The sequence below is a fragment of the Plectropomus leopardus genome, chromosome 7 (assembly GCF_026936395.1).
Source record: "Plectropomus leopardus strain MGB_pleo_1.0 chromosome 7, ASM2693639v1, whole genome shotgun sequence".
NCBI classification, from domain to species: domain Eukaryota; kingdom Metazoa; phylum Chordata; class Actinopteri; order Perciformes; family Serranidae; genus Plectropomus; species Plectropomus leopardus.
This window is the reverse complement of record NC_142182.1, coordinates 17096320-17117179: the sequence shown is the minus strand read 5'-3', so window position 1 is coordinate 17117179 and position 20860 is coordinate 17096320. Positions and strand designations below refer to the sequence as shown.

The 20860-nt window shown below is 38.1% G+C and overlaps 1 protein-coding gene across 2 annotated transcripts; it reads left to right on the top strand.

Moving 5' to 3' along the window:
- The first annotated feature begins 1093 nt into the window (after positions 1 to 1093).
- cracr2aa (calcium release activated channel regulator 2Aa) lies at positions 1094 to 20499 on the top strand. Of its 2 annotated transcripts, none has more exons than XM_042496547.2 (18): positions 1094 to 1229; positions 4623 to 5012; positions 6622 to 6733; positions 6841 to 7030; positions 8128 to 8274; positions 8913 to 9003; positions 9100 to 9195; positions 11654 to 11841; positions 12398 to 12469; positions 13236 to 13281; positions 13488 to 13576; positions 13734 to 14085; positions 14803 to 14935; positions 16279 to 16360; positions 16695 to 16809; positions 17186 to 17287; positions 18507 to 18583; positions 19268 to 20499. In XM_042496547.2, the coding sequence occupies exons 2-18, from the start codon at positions 4803 to 4805 to the stop codon at positions 19350 to 19352; spliced, it is 2187 nt and encodes a 728-aa protein (XP_042352481.2). In that variant the 5' UTR covers positions 1094 to 1229; positions 4623 to 4802; the 3' UTR covers positions 19353 to 20499. The 2 variants fall into 2 exon arrangements, with proteins under 2 accessions (XP_042352481.2, XP_087936214.1); XM_088080088.1 differs by lacking the exon at positions 1094 to 1229 and adding an exon at positions 1684 to 1811.
- Positions 20500 to 20860: the final 361 nt, after the last annotated feature.

Here is a 20860-nt window from a genome sequence, read left to right as displayed (position 1 = left end):
ATGGTACATTATAAGACTGTTCCCCCTGTAGATCAGACCCACTTGTTATAAGAGTGGGTTCATGCTCATCTGTCCCATTTATTAGACTGTATCTAACCAGATGGACAGTATAAAAACTTGCTACAGTGTGTTGGAAGGTCAATAAGGATCACTTTAACCTTTTCTAAAGCAGCTGATTAAACATAAGTTCCCTGGTTCATAAGGAGGAAAAACAGTGTTAAGATGCTATTCAGTTCATTTCAATAAATCCATAACAGGTCCTTTACTGTCCTCCTCTGGGGCTCACTGGTATTACAACTGCACAACAATTTATCATCCCCTTCTTATTAAAACTGAGTGTTACTGCTTATGCTGCACCAACATACACTGTCACGTCTTTTCCACAGAAAGAGTCAGTTCAGGAGAGGAGGGGCAGGGGGGCCACAGAGACAGGGGCCAGAATTCGGCGCTACTACGCTGATCACTGAGATCAACAGCTCTTTCCATCCTGCTCTGGTCTTCTGCTGAAACAACTCAATCATTACAGTGTGGTATGTTGAAATTAGTTTGGTTATTTTCCTATATGTTAATAACGAACATAAACTGTAGACATTCAACAGGTTTTACTCAACAAATAAAAATTAACTGTAAAAAAAACCTCCTGTGGTTTTTATGGAGAAAATAATAAAACAATGCAACATATAGGGCCTAAAAGATTACATTATTACAGTATTTTATATTGCCCTTCCCATATTCTATGTCTAATGTTGAACTGAGCTGCTGTAATTGTGTGTGGATCAATAAAGACTATCTTATTTATCTTATATATACACCTCATTTAATTTATGACTGCCACACCCCAAACAAAGAACTCCACAGTTAATTTTGAGTTATGAGATGATAATGTTTCAATTTGCATAAAAGAAACTAGATTTTTCGTTAAAGTTTTTGTTTTTCTACTCTGTATCACTCTATGTGATTGAGAAAATGTACCTGACACAGAGAAGAAAAGACAAAAAAGAAGCCTCTTGCTTCTCATGCGCGTGGACTTCCTTGTTGGCGTTGCTGTGGTTACCGCTGATGACTCTGCTGAAGCCCCGCCCTCTGAGTTTGCTCCGTCAGCGCTCAGTCAAATTCCTGCGCTCACACACTGTTGACTTGTAAACAGTGAGGTTAACTTAAGCGGATAAAGCTAACACAAACCGAGTCAATGAATTCTTCCAACCATAATTTTCACGTTTCAGTCACCGGTACGTATCATTTACTTCCCCCAGCAGTTAAATAGACTTTAGCTTAATTAACCTTGCCAGTTTGCTGTTGCTGCTAGCCTAACGTTTCTGCGTGTTAAAGGAAAGTCCTCCCCAGCTAATGTTAATTCAGTTTATTCAGGCTAACGTTAAAAGGTTTATTTACGAAATACTGGCGTGTCAAGGAGGCTTTATCTGTCACAGGAAGTTTCACAAAGAAAGAAAATGTGGCTACAGGGAAGGAAGTGGACGTTTTATCTTGTTACACGTGTTTTGTGAAACCTGTCTGCCTTGAACAGACTATTGTCTTGCTTATCACAAATCAACGCTTTTCTATCAGCATTATGTTTAAATAATGGCTGTTTCTTTAAACGCCAACTCTGATGTAACACTTCAGTAGGCTTGACAGGTGTAACAGGCAGTTTGGCAAAGACATATACCGGAGCTACAGATGACGATGATGATGATTGTTGTTATGTGGATATGGTCGTGACTTCTCTCCAGGAAATGACTTTTAATTTGGCAACACCAAGTTATTTGTTCCACCTGAAATACATCGAGCGTCTCAGAAGAGGCTATATTTTGGTAATCCTAAATACTTTTCGGACACCATCGGTCGCCAGATTTGTTTTGCTGCGTTGTTAACTCGATGAAGTTAGGGAGCGTCAAAAAAGTGCAGCAATATAGGCCCTGTTTTCTTGTTGTTGTTGTTGTTGTTTTTAATTCAACAGCATGAACATAAGGTGGCCTTAAGAAACAGGTTTCACAGCAGCTTCATCTTTTAAAGCAGTTTTTGAAATATTAGCTACGTTTAAGAGTACAAAAAACCTCTAAAAAACTGAGAGTAGCATGCTGTAAAACCTTTCACAGTGTTTCTTTCTCAGTGCGATCTTATTCGTCATCATAGACACTAAAAACAAACTTTAATCCGGCCACATTGAAACACAGTGTTGATTTTTTACATAAATTATGCAGCATACTCCAGACAGGTTTTACTCAGTAGTCTTGCAGTTTTAAATAAATGTTGTATTGTTGTATGTTGTAACTGCTAAAGGCATATTCTTATTATTTGCACCTTTAAGACCTGCGGTGGGCCTCATCATGTCATAGAAGGTTGACATTGTTAATTGTGCTTCTTTAAAGAAAAAGTCATGCCATTGTTGTCTATAGTGACTTATGCACCAGTGACTTTTTTAAGTCTGTGCAAAAGAAACAAAAGAAGTATCTTGTGCAGAAACCTGTTGTGGTTATGACTGGAGACCACAAACTAAATGTGTCTCTCTGTACTCCTGACCATAATGTCAGTGTCTGCTTCAAATGTAGACAAGAGAACAGACTGACTCCCATGTGCATCTTTCCTGTTGAATGAACTGATTATTCAGGACTGCAGGTGCAAAATCATCTGTCAGTCTGATCATTAATCAAACAGATTTTACTTTTTTTATCATTCTTTTCTTGGTTACTTTGTGTTGCTTTAAACAGAGTTGTTGTTTCTGTTTGAACTTATTTTCTTTAGCTGGTAATAAGTGCTGTAGTTCCAACAGCTGTTAAACCCTCAACCAGATAAGGTAACTGTATGCAAAGCAGCAAATTCCAGCACTTAAAAGTTTGATCTTAGGAAAATGACAAATGGCTCAGATATTTTTGTATTCTCTATTAATTGCAATTTAGCAAACTTTGACCACAATAATTGTGAAACCATATGCCTAGATCTGGTCAAGTGTCTTTCCATTTCATATCTGTGTGGAAGCATGTGTGCTGGCAAAAGCCTTCTGGGTGTTTATCTTGTCTGATATCCTTCCACTCTAGTCCTAGGTCACTAACCACCTGTCTCAACACACTTACCAAGTTTTAACAAAGGAGCCATAAAACTTTCGGTGGCTTCTGGCCAATAGAAAAGTCTGTAAAGATTAGACAGTATTATGTATTATTGTGTGCCCGAGCACAAAAACACTACATCACTCTTTCCTAACACCAGCTCACCTTAGTTCCCTTTCTGATTTCCTTTCTCGTGCTAAGGATTTGTTGCACAATGTTTTGGCTAAAATTTCAATACATAATATATTCAGAAATAGCAAGTATTAAAGAATGGGATATTTTTAAAAATGTCACCAATAAAAAAAAGAAAAATGTTACCCTCATTTTGAAAACCTCTCTGATGACCAACACCCCAAAATACTTTAGTGAGATTTATGAACAAAAATATGATTGCATTCATGCCAGTGCTCGAGTTGGACGGTGTGTGTAGCTTGTGTCTCTGACCCTGCATTTTCCTCTGCCCTTCCACCTGCCTACACGCATGTCTCTTGATTTCCTGTCTGTTTGACTCATACCACTCCCACATATCTACGTTTGTAGACACACAACCCATCCGATGCTCTTGTTTGTGGATCGACTGAGCCAGCTCGTGGTGTACAACAGCCTCAGAAAAGCAGTCTTCCAAACCAGCGCACACATAGTCCCCCTGAAACCCACCACTAAGTGACCCCTCCTCGTCATACCGCAACTTTCTTTTCAGTTTTGGGTTTACTTGTCAGATGACATTAGATTCAGCAAGGGTCAGTCATCCCTAAAGTAAAGGAGAAGAGCAGCAGGTGAACAGCACACAGTGAGCCATGTCAAACATTGCGCAACTAAATGTAAATCACAATAATGTGTGTGAGAGATGGCAAAAAGAGCAAGAAAGAATATTAATGAACATATTGGTTTACATAATGACACCCATTGGCTAAATGTATGTTTACAAATTAACCCTTTGAAACCTGAGCAAATTGGCTTGATTTCTTTCAAAAACACAGGAAGAAGTTACAAATTAAGAGTTACAAGAAAATGACCCCAAATTTACACAAAAAAACCCCACAAAGTAAAGAAAGCAGTTTGTTTTTAAAGGAAAACAAAGAGAAATGTAAAATATAAATACATACATACATGCATACATAAATTATTTAATAAAAATTGTAACAAAAGTAATTATAACTATAGCTCTGTGGATATTTTCCCTATTTTTAAATCTCTCTCTCTCTCTCTCTCTCTCAAAGCTAATTCTCAGGTTATTTTCTTGTCACCTTTTCCTAAATTCTTGTTTTGTGGGACAACTCTTGCCATGGTGCTTGTGGCATTTTAGTCATGTTTTCCTATGAAATAAACCATCTCACTCAGGTTTCAAAGATTCAGATGTATGTGAAAGGCATCTGAACACAGCACATGAAAACTGATGTCGTTCCAGGTTTCAAAGCATTAAAAACTGGATCACGGTGCCCTTGTTATGCACAAATGTACCATCAAATTAGGTCTGTTTATTTAATGCATGTGTTACTGATTTATTTCTAATTTTAACATCAGGTAGGGAGCTGTACTTTTTTAAACTGAAGACTCTCTCTCCTGTCTCTCTCCTAGGTTTCATCGACTAATTAAAGAGGCGGTTGCTAAGAGATGACAATCTGTGACATTGGTGGGAGCCTGTGATGTAGAGCGGCGTGAGGCTGGACTTCTGCAGGATTTCTTTCCTCTACACCTCTGTCTTTACCCAGCTCACCTGAAGGACACAGTGAACACGCTCATATCAAAACAAACACCATGGCAGCTTTTACTGCTCCTTGTGCCACCACCAGCGCCACGACCACCACGGTGGCCCGAACTGCATGGCAAAGGCAAGGAAGCAGCGATGAGGCGGATAAAAGTGAGAATGGGGACATGGGGCAAAACACTATTGTGGAGAAGACCCACGAGTTCTTCCAGATGTGCGACATCGAGAACAAGGGCTTCATCACCCGGCGTGACATGCAGGTGAGGTTGCTGATACAAGGGTGACTGACATGAATGAGCTCTTATTTTTTAAAGTCATGTAAAGACAATTTTTTGTTGAATGAATATAATTAAAATGAACCGTAAATGACTTTGTGTTAGTTTGGATAACACTGAGGATTTTTCTCCTGCAGAAAATAATAGAAACACATTGTCAGTGACTTAATTGCTTGTGGAGACACTTAACTGACAAAGTAAAGGTGCTACAATTTTTAGAATCACAGTGTATGGTGCATCACAATTGCATGTTTATCAGTTTTAGAGAAAACAGGTCTTCATTCACCCAGACTGAGTATAATGCAGGGACAGTCTATTCACTCATTAATATTGCTGGACAGAACATGTGCACCTTATTCAAAGCAGCATGAAAGAGAGTTAGATACAGAGAGCCACGCGGACGCTTTGTCATGCGACTCCTCCACTCACATTATTGTGCAGATTCACTTGCCCCTCAGATATTCATCCCTGCCGTGGCTAATCCTTTGATGAAGCACTTGTAGGCTCTCGCTCGGAGGAGAATAAATACACAGAGGTGGAAGCTTTGATCTGGTGTTTATGATGATGGCTTGTAAATTAGATGGCGAGCAGGACAGCAGTCCAGTCCTTCTCACTTTTATTCGTCTAAAGAGTGAGATCTGTGCTCAAAAGCAGCACTTGTTGCTGTTAGTTACATTTGTTTAACGCTTTACTAACTAATGTCAAGGGTTGCAGATGATCTAAAAAGCTAAATGAGTGGTACTGCTACATTTATGTGCACTGTTAATACAGTATGTTTAGTCACAGTATTTTCAGAGGATTTTCACACTGCAGCTACCAACATGCTATCTTTTCAGTTCTACTGTTTGCTGACACTGGGGATATGTTCTGCCCAGATAACACACTTTACAAGAACAGCTGACAATCCAAAGCAGATGCCACCTGTCCCCGTCCCTCCCTTGGATTGTATTGGGTTGCCTCAGTCAACATTTGCAGCAGTGTAAACACGACATAAAAACCCAAGCTGCTTACAGAGGTGTGGCTGTGTTAGCTTTTCTCGCATATGATCCAGTAGTTAGTGTCATGCTAAGAGGGTTTTTTTGGGAGGTTCTCATTCTGCTGTGTCCCTTTTTGGATTAACCCTTTGGTTAAGGACCGTCTTCCACTCCGTCCCTCTCAAATAGTATTTCAGTCTGCAGATATTCTGTTAACAGTCCCACTTATTCCTGTGGAGCTGCCCAGTGGTCAATAATTTAAGACTGTAGCCGCACTGGGAAGATCCCAGCTGTTCATATGTTAACTGTATGAGTGTGAAGCACTGAGCTGCTGAGAATGATACATGTCCATTCAACATTTTCCGGTTAGAATAAGAATGAGAAAGAGGCTATTTGGAAAGTAACTTGCATCCTGTATTATTAGGGCTCATTTAGTGTAATAATGGCTGTTAAAAATGTCTGGGCAACAACCACCAAATGTTCCGTTGCCTATGATAGCCACTACACTAATGACTGTCCTTATAAATCTCAAGTAGCAGTTGTTATAGCTACAGTATTGTTAATGTCCTTGAGGTTTTGTTCTTGCCAGTAGCAGCTGTGTTTTGTGTCTTTTTAAATAGAGACTGAATGGCGAGCTCCCTCTCAGTGCGGAGGAGTTGGAAAATGTATTTGATACCCTTGATTCCGACAGCAATGGATTTCTAACCCTGGACGAGTTCTCCTCCGGCTTCAGTATGTTTTCAGTCTGTTTCTACTTAAAACAATGCTACTATCACCAGGCGCTGCAGTCTGAAGTTATGAGTGCGCACTCGAAGTCTTGTTTTTTTTGTTTTTTCTAGGTAAGTTTTTATTTGGTCAGAGGATTTCTGTACAGGAAGGCATGGAGGAGAAGAAACCCTGTAAAAGCCCAACAGAGGTCCTGTACCAGAGCCAGTGGGAGGACAGCCTGGCAAGAGGAGATGAGGATGAAGAAGAGAAACACTTTAGCATGCTTATGGAGAGCCTCGGAGCCAACAGTGTCTTTGAAGAGTGAGTATTGGACAAAATGTGCGTGTGTTTGTACGTTTCCAGCGTGTGTTGTCAGGTGTTAGTCAAATCTTTGCACACTTTGTCAACGTCTGCTTCAAGTTTACACTACATTTTCAGTGCCTTAGCCTGAGACTGTAATCAGCTGTGCAAACTTAAACAAGAGTTGGAAATTTCCACTCTTAATCAAAGCAGTTTCCGAGCTCCCTCTCTGAGCAGTCTGCGCTTTCCTTCTCTGAATGCTTGGATATTCCAGTCTGTCTGATATAATTAAAAAGCCTTCACAAACGTATTTGTTTTTTATTTCAAATAGTATTTGATGGTCATTAATAAGTCCTGTTGAGGTCTGCATAGACATTGCTTTGTTAGACTCAAAGATCGACTGGATAATGACAGGCTCTTCTGAAATGCATGACTAGACTCACCTTTAACAAATAACTCCAACTCAATAAAAGTAAACAGTAGCGGAGGTGGATGCCAGATTTACACATCCTATTGGTTTCCGCCTACCTGATTAGCTGACATTTTAGATCATATCAGTTTGTGCAGCTCTAACTGATATTGATGTTGGCAGAAATGTAAGTATTTGTAACTGCTAAAAAGTTTTCCAGAAGTTTGTTTAACTTTCCGTACCTTATCATAGCTCACAGGCTCATTATGTTATTCCTTGTGGAAACATTACTGGATATAATTATTGCACCTCATCCATCACACAGCTTTGTTTTTTCTCACAACTGATTTTAAAGCAAATAAGTACTTACTAAATACTTAAATACTTGTTTGTATTCAGTATTTTGAGATAACAGACCTGGGAACAAACAAAAGCATTCGAACAAGCAGTTAGGACAGAAGAGTTTTAGCTTCAGTGATAAATTGAAACCACACCAATCTGGTACCAGAGCTGGTTCCTTAATGTATGTTATTGTGTTGGATTGTTGCTGTGGTGAAATTTCAGCACATGTCCTTGAAACATTTTTTTCTATTTCTAGTCCTCTAAAAAGAATAGTGAATTTCTTGTAAAACCTTGTAGCAAACACTGCAAATGTTGACTTCGATGCTGCACTTTGTTACCCCTGGCTCTCTTTATTCTGTCCCATCAGTCCTGCTGAGGTGCGTACTTTGTGGGCCCAGCTGCGCCGAGATGAACCTCACCTTTTATCCAATTTTGAGGACTTCCTGGCCAGAGTGACATCCCAGATCAAAGAGGCCAACCAGGAGAAGAGGGAGATGGAGAGCGCTCTCATAAGGTCAGGGAGGGACATTTTTATCAGGGCATATCAAGACAATCATTCAAAATTATAAATTTACAAATTGTATGAGTTTATTATAGTACTAGAACGGAAGCGTAATGCATTCACGTGAAAAAAAATTGAGCCTGTTTTTCTGAATTAATGAGTTTATTATGTTGCTACTACCGAGAAAATGATACTGTTCACAATTTTCTATTAGTCACCCAAACATGTGAGAATAGGATCCTTGTTGAAAAATATTGAAGTTCCCCCTTAAGCTTCCAGCAGCATGGACTGGCTTTTTATGTTGTGAGGAACCCGGAATATTTACAAGTTGATAAGTGATATTTAATGCTTCTTTAATTTTACTTGCAAGCCATGTGTAAACATTCATACTCTTATTGTTTTGATTATTTTATAATAGTATAAAGTTTTATAGAACAGAAAATTACTGTCTCATTAATTCAGAATTTACTTTTTCACCATTTTTTTCTTAAAATCTTGACATAATAATCTTGTTTATTCAGATAAACAGGGCAAGATATGCATTACACTTTCATGTCAAAAATTGTTGATCTAGGCATTTGTTTCAGGTAAACTTTGTGAGGTACACACTGTACAAAGCGCATCATTGCATCTGAATTTTATCCATACAGGAAGGCAGCAACACATGACGATGAGATTAAGCGCCTATATGAGGAAATGGAGCAGCAAATAAAACATGAAAAAGACAGGATTGTGCTACAGGTACAAACCTTTTCATAATGTCAAACAAGTTTTCTTCTTCTCCTTCATCACTCTTGGTCTTTGTCCTCCCGACTCACTCTGATCCCTGCACTACAGGACTATGAGCGCTTTCTGTCTCGGAGTCAAGACTTGGAGCTACAGCTGTCTGTTAAAGAGAAAGAGCTAGAACAACTCTTTCAGAGGCAGAGAAAGGTGAGTAAGAGATAGCAAAACGATTTCTCAGAAAATGCAGTGCTGTATTCACGTTCTATAAGGAACATTTTACACACACTCATGTACACACGCATACGCACACACGCATACACTTTCTCACTTTAATTATCCTGTAGGGAAATTCAGCGGATAGAGTAGCAACACATGTGCGACACATTAAACAAGATGACAGATACCAGAATGCTGTAAATAAGCTAATAAAGTCATCATAAACACACCTATTATGCAATCATTATATAACACTGTGATAGATATCTGTGCCCAGCGCCTGATACGTACATTTCCTCACATGTTCATGCACCAAATGATTATTCAACAGTTTGTCAAGTACATAACATTTTATGAGAATTGATAAGTCTTGAAAGACACTGAATCCACATCTAAACAAATGGCATTAATTGGTGTTAAAATGTCTTAAATTAATCTTTTAAAAAATCTTTAAAAAGTTAATTCATGAGAAGAGCAATTGTGCAACTTTTTTTCTGACGCTGCATTGTAAATTCTCAAAGTAATTGATAAAATCATTTTATCCAAGATCTTGCAGCATGTCTGAAACCGGTACAAGGCAATGCATATGAGGCTTGGTGTATTTTATGCAAAAAGTTTTTTCAGTGTGGCACAATGGGGAACAAGGCAGTGGAATCCCTCATGCAGAGTGAGAAACACAAAATCAACAAGAAAACTTGCCAATAAACAACATGTATTTCCCAGTTTTATGTTACACATATAAAAAATAAATTAAAAAAAAACTAATTATACACAAATATTACTACTACTACTCACTAATAATGCTAAATAAAACATTTGAACAAAATTGTTCCCAAGTAATTGATGCCAGTTCGAATTTATTTTCTTTAAAATTTCTTATTGTATTTTGGTCTTGAATTTAATTCTGAGTGGCATTTCAAAAGTCTTGAATCTAACTTGCCTTAAAGGGATAAATGAAAATTGAGTCATCATCTTCTCACCCTCATGCCAAGTGTGCTCATGTGCTCACGCATATGTGTACTTACGTATACGCGCTTGCGCAAGACTACCGAGAGCTTGCGATATATGAACGCCAGCGTTTACATGCTACCCAGGAGCCTCCTCCATGCACAGAGAGAGGGCGAGCGTGCATACGTGAATGCGGCTCCCAAAGTAGGAGCTACAGGCTACAACAAGGCTAAAAAAATAGTGCCAGCGAGGTTTCTCAAAACAACTCGGCACGTCAGGGCTTCAGGGCACTTGGATTACTTTGGACGCCCAGTATAGAGACATTTTAAGGATTTATTAGGTATTTTTTAGAACATTTGAATCCTGGTCACCATTTGCTTCAATTGTTTGAGAGATGAGTGCAACGTCTTTTCCCCGTGAACTTCCACTAGTGTTTTGTGGACTATAACATTTCACCTGACTTCCCACTGGCATGAGGGTGAGTAGATAATGACTGAATTTTCATTTTTGGGTGAACTTTTCCTTTACGCTGTAGTAACCCTGGCACTTGAAGTGGCATTAGTGACACTAATTTTGCTTGATGGGTGGGTTTCATTATTCTCATGACCCTACTCATTAGATCATACAGTCTCTACTTCACATGTAGAAACAGAAAGGTATGGATGTCAAAACATAACCATAACCACAGTCCAGTTGTTGCAAAAGAGCAGATTTGCATAGCAGGATTGACCTCCTTTAACACTCCGTTATTATGTTGTCGGTTTTATCAGAAACATTAAGAGCGATGCAATGCTCTAGTGAGCTACTTCCACAGTTGCTTGCACTGATAGATTCTGTTAGATGTTAATAGGTTCTGGCACACCTCCATTTACAGACTTGTTCTCGCTTGAGACTAATTAGAGGAGTGAAATATATCATGTTTTTCTTTCCCCAGCTCCTTATCACCTTTAATTAATAAGTCAGCAGTTTGTCATCCATACAGTGGCATACAGGCTGGCACAGCTACAGAAACATTTATTATGGTTCTACTTACTGTTATATCCGTTAATTGAATTCCTGTTACAAAAGCAGGATTTTGTACAACTATTTAGAGCAATCAGATGTTTAAAGGTATTGTGTCTTCACATCATGCCCCTCTTGTCATGTTCATCTGATCACTGTGGGATAAAAAGGTCACCGTACATTTATCAGCCATGCATTTTTAGAGCTGAAAGCACAATAGTTGAAGTGGATAGTGTGATAGTGTGTACCACTAGGACTAAATTCAGATATTTTCTCCCTTTAGTGTTACAGATTATATTTTTGTTGATGTGATCAGAGACAGGCTCCCACTGTATGAATAACATTAGCTGTATTCAGTAAAAACACATGATTCAATAAAATTTAATGAAAGTCAGGACTGCCTCGATTATTGGGCCCATGACACTCATTATATCTAAACCAGAGAAATACAAAAATGCTTTGCCTTCGTCTTCTTTTTTGACCCATGATGTGTTTACAGTTGGAGCATCAGTGCCAGGAGCTTCACAGTGAGCAACATGTGACCAAGGTGGAGAATGTGAAGCTGAAGCACACAAATGATGAGTTAGCAAGGGAGCTGGACCAGACCAGTCAAGAGCTGATCTTGGCGCAGGAACAGCTGAGTCTGTTGCAGGTGCAGTCCACACGGCTTCATGAGGAGAAGGAGATGTGAGTTTAAACTATACTTACTTAATCAGGCTTCTTTATAGCTCCTGGCCTGATTATTTGGCCTCTCAGTTTCTTCTTTCTTGGTCATTGGTAAAGATACAGTCACATTTTTTTTGCTACAAACAAATATAGAGGTAATAAAATGCGCCAAAGTGATACTTTTTACATAAGTTACACAAATAATTAAAACTATTAAGCTCTTATAGAATGTTGTATGTAGACAGACCCAGCAATGATGGCAGTCATGTTTCTGTAGCCAACAACTTCTGTGAACCTTGTTCATTGAGCTGAAACCGCTGGTGTCTCTACATTCTACTGTAAAGACAAGTCTTATGCTTAAAATGCTGTGATACTGTATCATGAAGAAGACAAGAGAGGCCATTGTGTCTGTGTCATAAACTCACTCTATTCTATCATCTAATTTTTCCTTTTCTTTTTCTTTTTTGGTCTGCGTCATATTACTCACTGGTTTTTGAGAAAGTGTAACCACAGCACACACTGTGGCTGTCTGGTCATACAGTATTTGTAATAAAGGATGCATTGTTGTTCAACACAGTGAAATATACAGACTGACTGAGGGACTGCAGCGAGAGCGAGCGAGCCTTCTCAAACAACTGGACCTCCTGAGGTATGGATCTAGAGGCGCTGCTGTACTGGCCCAACCTTAGAAAAAAGAATTTATACAGAGATGATATGCAAATTAATCTTGTGATTTGCTGTCTTTAGGCCTTTAGTAATTAGGCCTAGTTATTTGAAATCATTTGAGAAAAATTTACTCCTGTAGCCATGTCTAGTTAACAATTGGGTCAGTCTGTGAAAAAAGGGTTCAGTTTTGTTTCTTAACTTTATTTGCACAGCAGCTGTTTCACTGAATGAAAATAAAGTGTACCACTGAAGCTCTCTGTTATTGTGCTTTTGTCACAAATAACAAAACTATAATGCTCAGCCAAAACTAGTTTACAAAAACATGTCAGTTAGTAAGTGATCCCAGTACAAAGCACACACTTTACTTTTGAGCTTCAAATATATTTAAGTGGGAAAACATGTTGAGCATTTTAGCTCTTTTTCAGAAATATTTCCAGCAAGCCAAAATGATTTCTTCATGGGAGCCTCTTGTTTCACAACTTCCTGTTAGCCAGCATTAGGAGCTCCTGGTCCAGGGATTCAAGTTAGAGCCAGCAAGTCTTTCCTCAAGTGACATATTGTGATTTAAGCAGGATGTTCCAGAACAATGATGACCAGCATAATGATCACTACAAAAAAACATATTAAACAAGGCTAGGTATTGAAATTAATATTGACTTTGTCCAGCTACACAATACCAAAAATTGTTTAAAAGTTAAATTTTATGAAAAGACTCCTACATAATTACTTTATTTCTTTGTTATATCCAGGGAAATGAACAAACATTTACGGGATGAAAAGGACATATGCTATCAGGTATGTGCCGTTTACAGCAGAGTCTATACACAGGATTATTTAAGTTTTCCCCAATGGTACTTCAAATGTACTCTTTTTAAAGATTAAATGGAAAAGAAAAATTATGTTAGTGATAACCAGAGCCCAGAATAAGACCCCAACTATTAGATTTAACCGTGAATCTCATGCTGCAATATGAATAAAAACGTTGTGCTTTATTTCTGCAGAATCCAATGAATTCTAAGAAAACGGCATGCTTGAAGCAGAGGCCTTCAATCAATGTTATGAAACATGCAAACACAAATATCTTCAAAAGGTAAATAATCATCAGTCTTCGTTGTGTTGGGATTGTGTTAAATGGAGCACAAGCCACAGTTTGTACAGTATGTGTTCTTTTGTCAAAAAGTGTGTTGGATCTGTGTCGTTTCCATCAGCACTCAGCTGTGGGCTATAATGTTACTTTCTATCTGCAGTGAGGATGAGGAGGAACTGACCAGCAGCTCAGTAAGGCATAACTTTGCCAATGCATCCCGCCAATCATCTTGCACAGCGGTGAAGAGAGGGCACCTGCAGAGGATCATCTCCATCGAGGAAGACCACCTGCCACAGTTACTCCAGACTGACTGCCAGACCCAACCCCCCCTGCAGAAGTGCAGTGAAGTAGAGGAAGCTTCAGACAATGAGGAGAATATAGACTTGGTGATGAGCGATATCTACCCGTGTGCATCCTCTGCCCAGCAGCAAAAGTTGAACGGAGATGTGGAGAAAGGGGAAACCCCCACATCTCCGAGGGGTCAGCCTGTTGGCAAGGAGACAAGCGTAAATGTAAGTATGTGGACATCGGGTGGTGTACTTTATTTTAACGCTTAAATAAACTTCTTTATCATATGATCAGCATTTAAAAGAACTACATGAATACAATTACTGTTAGTATTTACATGATTTTTTTGACTGTAAAAAAGCTTCCCTTTCCAAGCCAAGTAATATGTATAGAGAGAAGATGTATTAAAATATGTGAGTGACATGGTACAATTATGTATGAACCTGCTGTAACAAAATGGGGCCAGGCACTACAGTAATTGTTAAAAGTGAGATCCCCATTTTTTCCACACATTTTCATGGACAAAATTTCAAAGCTTTTTTCTCATAACATTTTTTTCCTTGCCCCACTTGCTCAGTGATTTTTAAACATATCAGATTCTCTATTCTCTCTATTCACACATAATTTCAGCTAGCGAGTGCACATGAAGGGAAAGACGCAGGGAGAAAATGAGGAAATGTACGTGATAGTAAACACAGCATCATGCCTGTCATCTGCTACAGAAAATCAAGTTGCTGTTACATCACATTAAGTGTTATTCACCAAAGATTACTGTAACAAATTTAAAACAAAATTCCATAACTTTTCCAAAACTTTCAATGATTGTTATAGATTCCATGATTTTTCCAGGCCTGGAAAATGTGATCGTGAAATTCCATGACTTTTCCCTGAATCTCATAACTTTTCTTTAATGTCTGCTACCATACTCTCTGTTCCTTCAGGAGGAAGGCGGTCCCTCGCCACCCGACCGTCTCTTCAAGATCGTCCTGGTGGGGAACTCTAGTGTAGGAAAAACCTCCCTCCTTCAGCGGTTTTGCGACGGACGCTTCCACCCTGGCACTTCTGCCACTGTGGGTATGTACTGTGTAATGACAAACACACCCCTGTTAGTTCCTATTAGCAAATACAACAAAAACACCCAGACCTGTTGTTGACCTGAAGCCCTGTAAGTGTTTCAATGTAGCACTGGAGAAAAAATATTTTTTCTTAGTTCAACTGAGTAGAGCAGCCAAAGGTGAAAGGACTGGCTGTAAGACTTTATACAGTCTTGTGCTGTGGCTTAATACTCGTATTAACCTGTATGCTGTGGTTCCTTTATTATTGTAAAGTATTACACAATAATACACTTGCAAGCATAAAACTGTGTTTAATGATAAGTACTGTGTATACAGCATTTAAATACTGTACTATGCAGAGTCTCTGGTAACAGCTTACCAGCTGCCTTCAGATTTATTGTTGCCTGTCTAGATTGTGATAAAATGAGGCGACACTTCCTCTAGGCCAATGTGAGAAATTCTTTCAAACATACAAGCACCACGGTTTGGTCTTCCACACTTCATCATTGTAAAATATTTGGTTTTGAGCACATTTCTTTGGTTTGGCTTGTGCAGAATATATTTTTTTAACTTCATTCTTTAAAGCCATTGGAGGAAATGAAAGAAAAGTACTAAAAGGTGCTGTCAAGATGCTTCGGTTAAGTCTTTGAAACTCTATTTTTGTAAATATTTAAAAGGTTTGGTAGTGCAGTAGCTGTTGTTTGGATTTTTCTCAAGTAAAAATGTCCAGTTTAAATATTTCAATTTCAATATTTAAATGTGACTATCATGTTTCTGGTACAGTCAATATCACATTTAAAATATGTAAATGTAAATGTGCTTTTTTTATGCAACATTCAGAGCATTAATATAGCAGCAAATCACTATTTGCCAAAGATTAAGTGGAGTGATGGTCACACTCCCTCAGTGTGTGTTATAAACTGAGCTCCTCTGTTGTTTGTTTTGGTAAGCCAGTTAAACCTTGCATACGTGTATGCATCCCACTGGCTAGTTAATCACCGCCACTTTCTCTTGCACATGGCAGTAACACTCACAGCTCCCCCCGTTAACACTGTATGCTTTCTCAGCTTTGTTCTTCACCGCTGTTTATGGAGTTAGCACCATTAGCTGCTTGCTACTGGCTTAACCATTTCCATGTTGAGAACTGTGTCCAAACAACTCATACGCTCATACATTTCTGATAGAGCCCCTTCAAAATTATGCAGCGATTACGTTCATTTATGTTAAGGTATAGATCTGCATATTGGTATGCATGTATACAGCTATGTAACCAACACAGTTATCTATGTTATTGGCACAGTATACTGTAAACAAATACCAAACCAAATTTGCCAATTAACATTTTGTTGTCTGTATGTGCAGGTATAGATTACAGTGTGAAGACAATATCTGTGGACAACAGCCTGGTGGCACTACAGATGTGGGACACAGCAGGACAGGAGAGGTAAGGCATCCACACTTGATGTAAACAGGTAATCATGTTAAAAAATCTATAATACTGCAACACTACTTTACTTTTGTCAGCTGTGGCACTTTAAAAAGTTCACTGTTCAATTTCATAGCAGTTACACAGAATCAAATACTTTTCTTGAAAAAGTTTAAATCTGTGTTTTGAACTTAATGCATCTCAGGAAGTTTTCCCTTAAAAACATTATTCCTGTATATTTGCAAGTTGTACAAATGCAGGAAAAGCCAAGAGATTTTTCAAGGATTTTTAAGGTGCCAGTGAAACGCAACACTCATTTTTTTTTTGTCAACCTCCTACTTTCCTTCTGCAGGTACCGGAGCATCACCAAACAATTTTTTCGCAAGGCTGACGGTGTGGTTGTGATGTATGACATCACAGCTGAGCAGAGCTTCACAGCTGTCAGGCAGTGGCTGACAAGTGTGAAGGTAAGACAGTTACAGTTACCCTGTGCTGCATGTCTTCAGAGAAACACCATGAGCAGAACATAATGTTTTGGTTTCACTTTGTGTTTCTGTGCTGTTGTTGCTCTATTTTGATTCCCTACAACAGACTGAAAAAGAAACAGAGCGGATATGTGTTGAATATATATTTCACAGTATTGCAATGTAGAAGATATAAGACAAATAAAGGTCAGTTTCAGAGTTTGTTTTACAGCTATTCCTCTACAGTTCAGACCACTGGCTATTTTTTCATGTGGGAGCCAATAAAAACAGTGAAGCTGCTGGCCTGACCTTTAAACTGTTAAGGACTCTGAAGATTGTTGTCTTTACTTCTGTATTCTTTGATTTTCCTCTTTCACAGGAGGGTGCAGGCGAGGACATCCCAATCATGCTTTTGGGTAACAAAACGGACAAGGAGATTGAGAGACAAGTTCAGAGAGGACTGGGCGAAAGACTTGCCAAGGTCTGTTTGTTTTTGTCCACTAAGCTCAAGGTCCTTAGTGGACAAATCGGTATCACAACTAGTGGAAGGTGATAATTTATTTTATTTCTTGAAAGAAGCATGACATTAAAGTAAGTTAGGTTCATGTGAAAGTGACTCCAATATGATATTGAGGTTGTTGTTTATCATCTTTCTTTTCTTAGTTTTTTTATTACGCTTGTCTTTGGTGTGTATTTTAGTTTCTATGGTGACTGTAAAAGACCATATGAGCTGACAGTCTGATGAGAAATCATTTATTTTTTTGCCTGTGCTTTTTGCAACTATTCGTACAGAGTTGATTTAAAAGAATACTTAATCGGGGTGAGCTCACCTGGTAGATTTTATGCCCCGTATGGCTGTGGCCTCGCAGCAGCTGGGGTTCAAATCTGGCCTGTGGCCCTTTGAAGTGTATCATTTCCTTTCTCTCTCCCACCTTTCCTGTCTATCTTAACCTGTCCTGTCAATAAAGGGAAAATGCCCCCCCTCCCCCAAAAAAGAATACTTCGTCCTCTAAAAGATCATTTGTAAATCAATTTCTCCACCCGTGTTATATCAAATTCATTAAGAAAACAGTTTTTGTCTCCATAGTGAATGAAGAATCCAAAAATAGTGAAAATTCTTTATGGGTTGAAGTCATATGAGGTATTTAACAACAGCAAAACTATCCATTTATAAACTCTAATGCAACCCGCAGTATAATCCAAGTCTCATTCATCCAGTCAAATGCGCACTACCTCCCAAACACATGCATTTTCACTAAAATCTTATTCTGTGATACATTTCCATAAACAGTCTCATGCATGAACAAGTAGTGAACCTGCGCTGCTTATGTGGAAACATTTGAAACAGAAAGATTTCAGCAAAAATGCTTGTGTTTGGGAAGTACTGAGCATACAACTGGATAAATGAGACTTGGATTATACTGCATGATTTGTGTGAGTTTTTAAACAGAAGTTTTGATAAAGTTTTACTGGTGTTAAACTTGGTTCCTTATGACTTCAACTCATGAAAATTTTTTTCTTTGTATTTGAATTTCTCATTCAACATGAAGGCATGGCAGAAAAACAAAGTTTTCTTCACGAATTCAATGTTACATAGGGTGAGTAATTAATATACAAATGGTTATTTGGAGGACGAAGTATTCCTTTAAATGTTTCTTGATTGATTTGCAAAAAGTTGAAACATCTCTGCCTCTTTTCAGGACTGCCATATGACTTTCTACGAGTGCAGCGCGTGCTCAGGACACAATGTGGTAGAATCCATGATTCATTTAGCCAGGTGAGCAAAACTAATGGCCTGGGTGTGAGTTTATGTAACAGGGAAAAAAAACAATAAATGTATTAGACGAAATATGGAACAACTGTCTGCCTGGACAGCTCTCACATTACAACTATTTCTGCACTGAAGTAAGGTATATCATAGAGAGCTAATGTTTAATTGTTTCCATGTTGGAGGCACAAAGGATTTTTTCTTATCAGCTGGATTCAGAAAACACAGCAGAAAGCAATCACTCCTAAGTAAAAATATCTGGCATTGTTCACAGTTTCATTGATATGAAGTGCACAATTCAAATGTCCCTATCATTATGTAAATCATGTTCTGGCTCATCTGTGTGAGAATAATTTTAAATCAGTTAGAGGTCTACAGTAAACAGAAATGTGATTTAATGAATTATTTTATTTTTTTTTATTTTAAAATTTTTAATTTTTATGGTTCTACTCTTGGGGTTGCTCCATGCTGTGACAATTCAGCAAAACAGCATTTAACACACATCAACATGACAAATAAACAGGGAGTGTTGTAACTAATCCTGAAAAATGAAATAAAGACACTACAAGTTTCAAACAGACCTGATACAGACAGAGGGTGGATGCAGTAATAGTAACAGCCACAAAGCATCTTCTCAGTACAGATGTGAGTACAGAACTTGTTAATTTGTGCATGTCTGATTATGTCCCTCAGAATTTTGAAAGAGCAAGAGGACAGAGAGAAGGAGAAGACGGTCCAGCTGGTCGGCCCCTCAGAGAAGAAGAGATCCTGCTGCTAGCAGGTGAACTGTTTAACACATACACAGTAGCACTACCCTTTACAAAGACACACAACGTGACCAAATGTGCCACTGAGGACACATTATTCTGAAATCAGCACAAATGTTTCTCACAGTCTTCCACCTTGTGGCACTCTGAGTGAAAACAACACCAGAATGAATTTCGTGTACATGTTGTCATGTGTCACAGATTTGCACTATTACTGACAGTCTACTCTATATATTTGCGTAAGTTGTTTGCAGTTTGGAAATAATGTCAAATTGCAATTCTCTAAAGATTTAGTAAAATAATTATTATGTAAGAAAGATTAAAAGGTTTCTTTTTAGGGTTTATCATTACAACAACAAATTTAAGTCAAGCTTAGTCCCTTCTGAGCCTAATTGAGACTTGTTCATTTTTTAAATGTACAGTGTATAGTCTGACTGTAGCTCTCAAATATTTATTTAGCTTTCAAAAGCCTATTATGTGTCACATGTTGGCTTTTCGTTGTATATATTAATATATTCATTCAGTGTTATGTGCTTTTTTTTGCTGGTTTTCTTCTTCACATCTTTACACATACATGACATGGACACAATATCATGAACAACTGTTAAATTTAATGTATTTTAAAACAAACTTGCAGTAAACACTACTGTAGTGAAGCTTTTGGTGTTCAGATTGTGTCAAGATTGTGAGGGGTTAATTTAAGTATTTTGGACCAAGGTTAGTTGAGCTGTTATGTGGTATTTTGAAGTTTGCTTAGAGTTTTCGTTTTTTTTAACTGGAAAAATAATACAGTGCATTATTTTTCCCCTGCACACCAAACAAAATTATTTATTTCGTATCACCTTAATCTGCCTCAGTGACGAGTGTTTAATGAAAATAGTGTCGCAATAACATGTAAAGTAAGTTGTGTAATTTTTGTGTTACAGAAATGTTAAATTTCATTGGTTTGGGTAAAAAGTTCAGATTTCACTGTTTTGATATTGCACTATGGTCACTAATGCTCCACTACTACCAGTCTCTTGCACATCACTTAAATATATATAAACACGTAAATACATTAAACACATACATGAATAAAGCAATGTTAATGTTAATATAATTTGTAAAGGACTTTTTTCTGATACAAAAAAATGAAAATATGTTATACAGCATCACCTAGTGGATGAGTTTGGACATTGCTGTTTATTCAGTTTTTACGTTGACATGACAATATGTGAAACAGCATATTCAATATATAGGTGGAATTAACATGCCAATTTATTATAATTTGTATCACTTATAAACTTTATGGTAAACTAGGTTTGTGTTTGAAATGAGCAGCCGACTTTCAGAATTTTCCGTAAAGTTGTAACTGGACAGATTCCAAAGGTGCTCATACAACACAAGTATTTCTCTAAATGAATAAGATGACTTTTCTTTATAGATGGTGGTAAGCATAACATAACATTGTATTGCTCCTTTGTACCCGGGAGTGCCCTGTGAAATTGGCAGTTTCAAAGAAACTGTGGTCTGAGGCAGC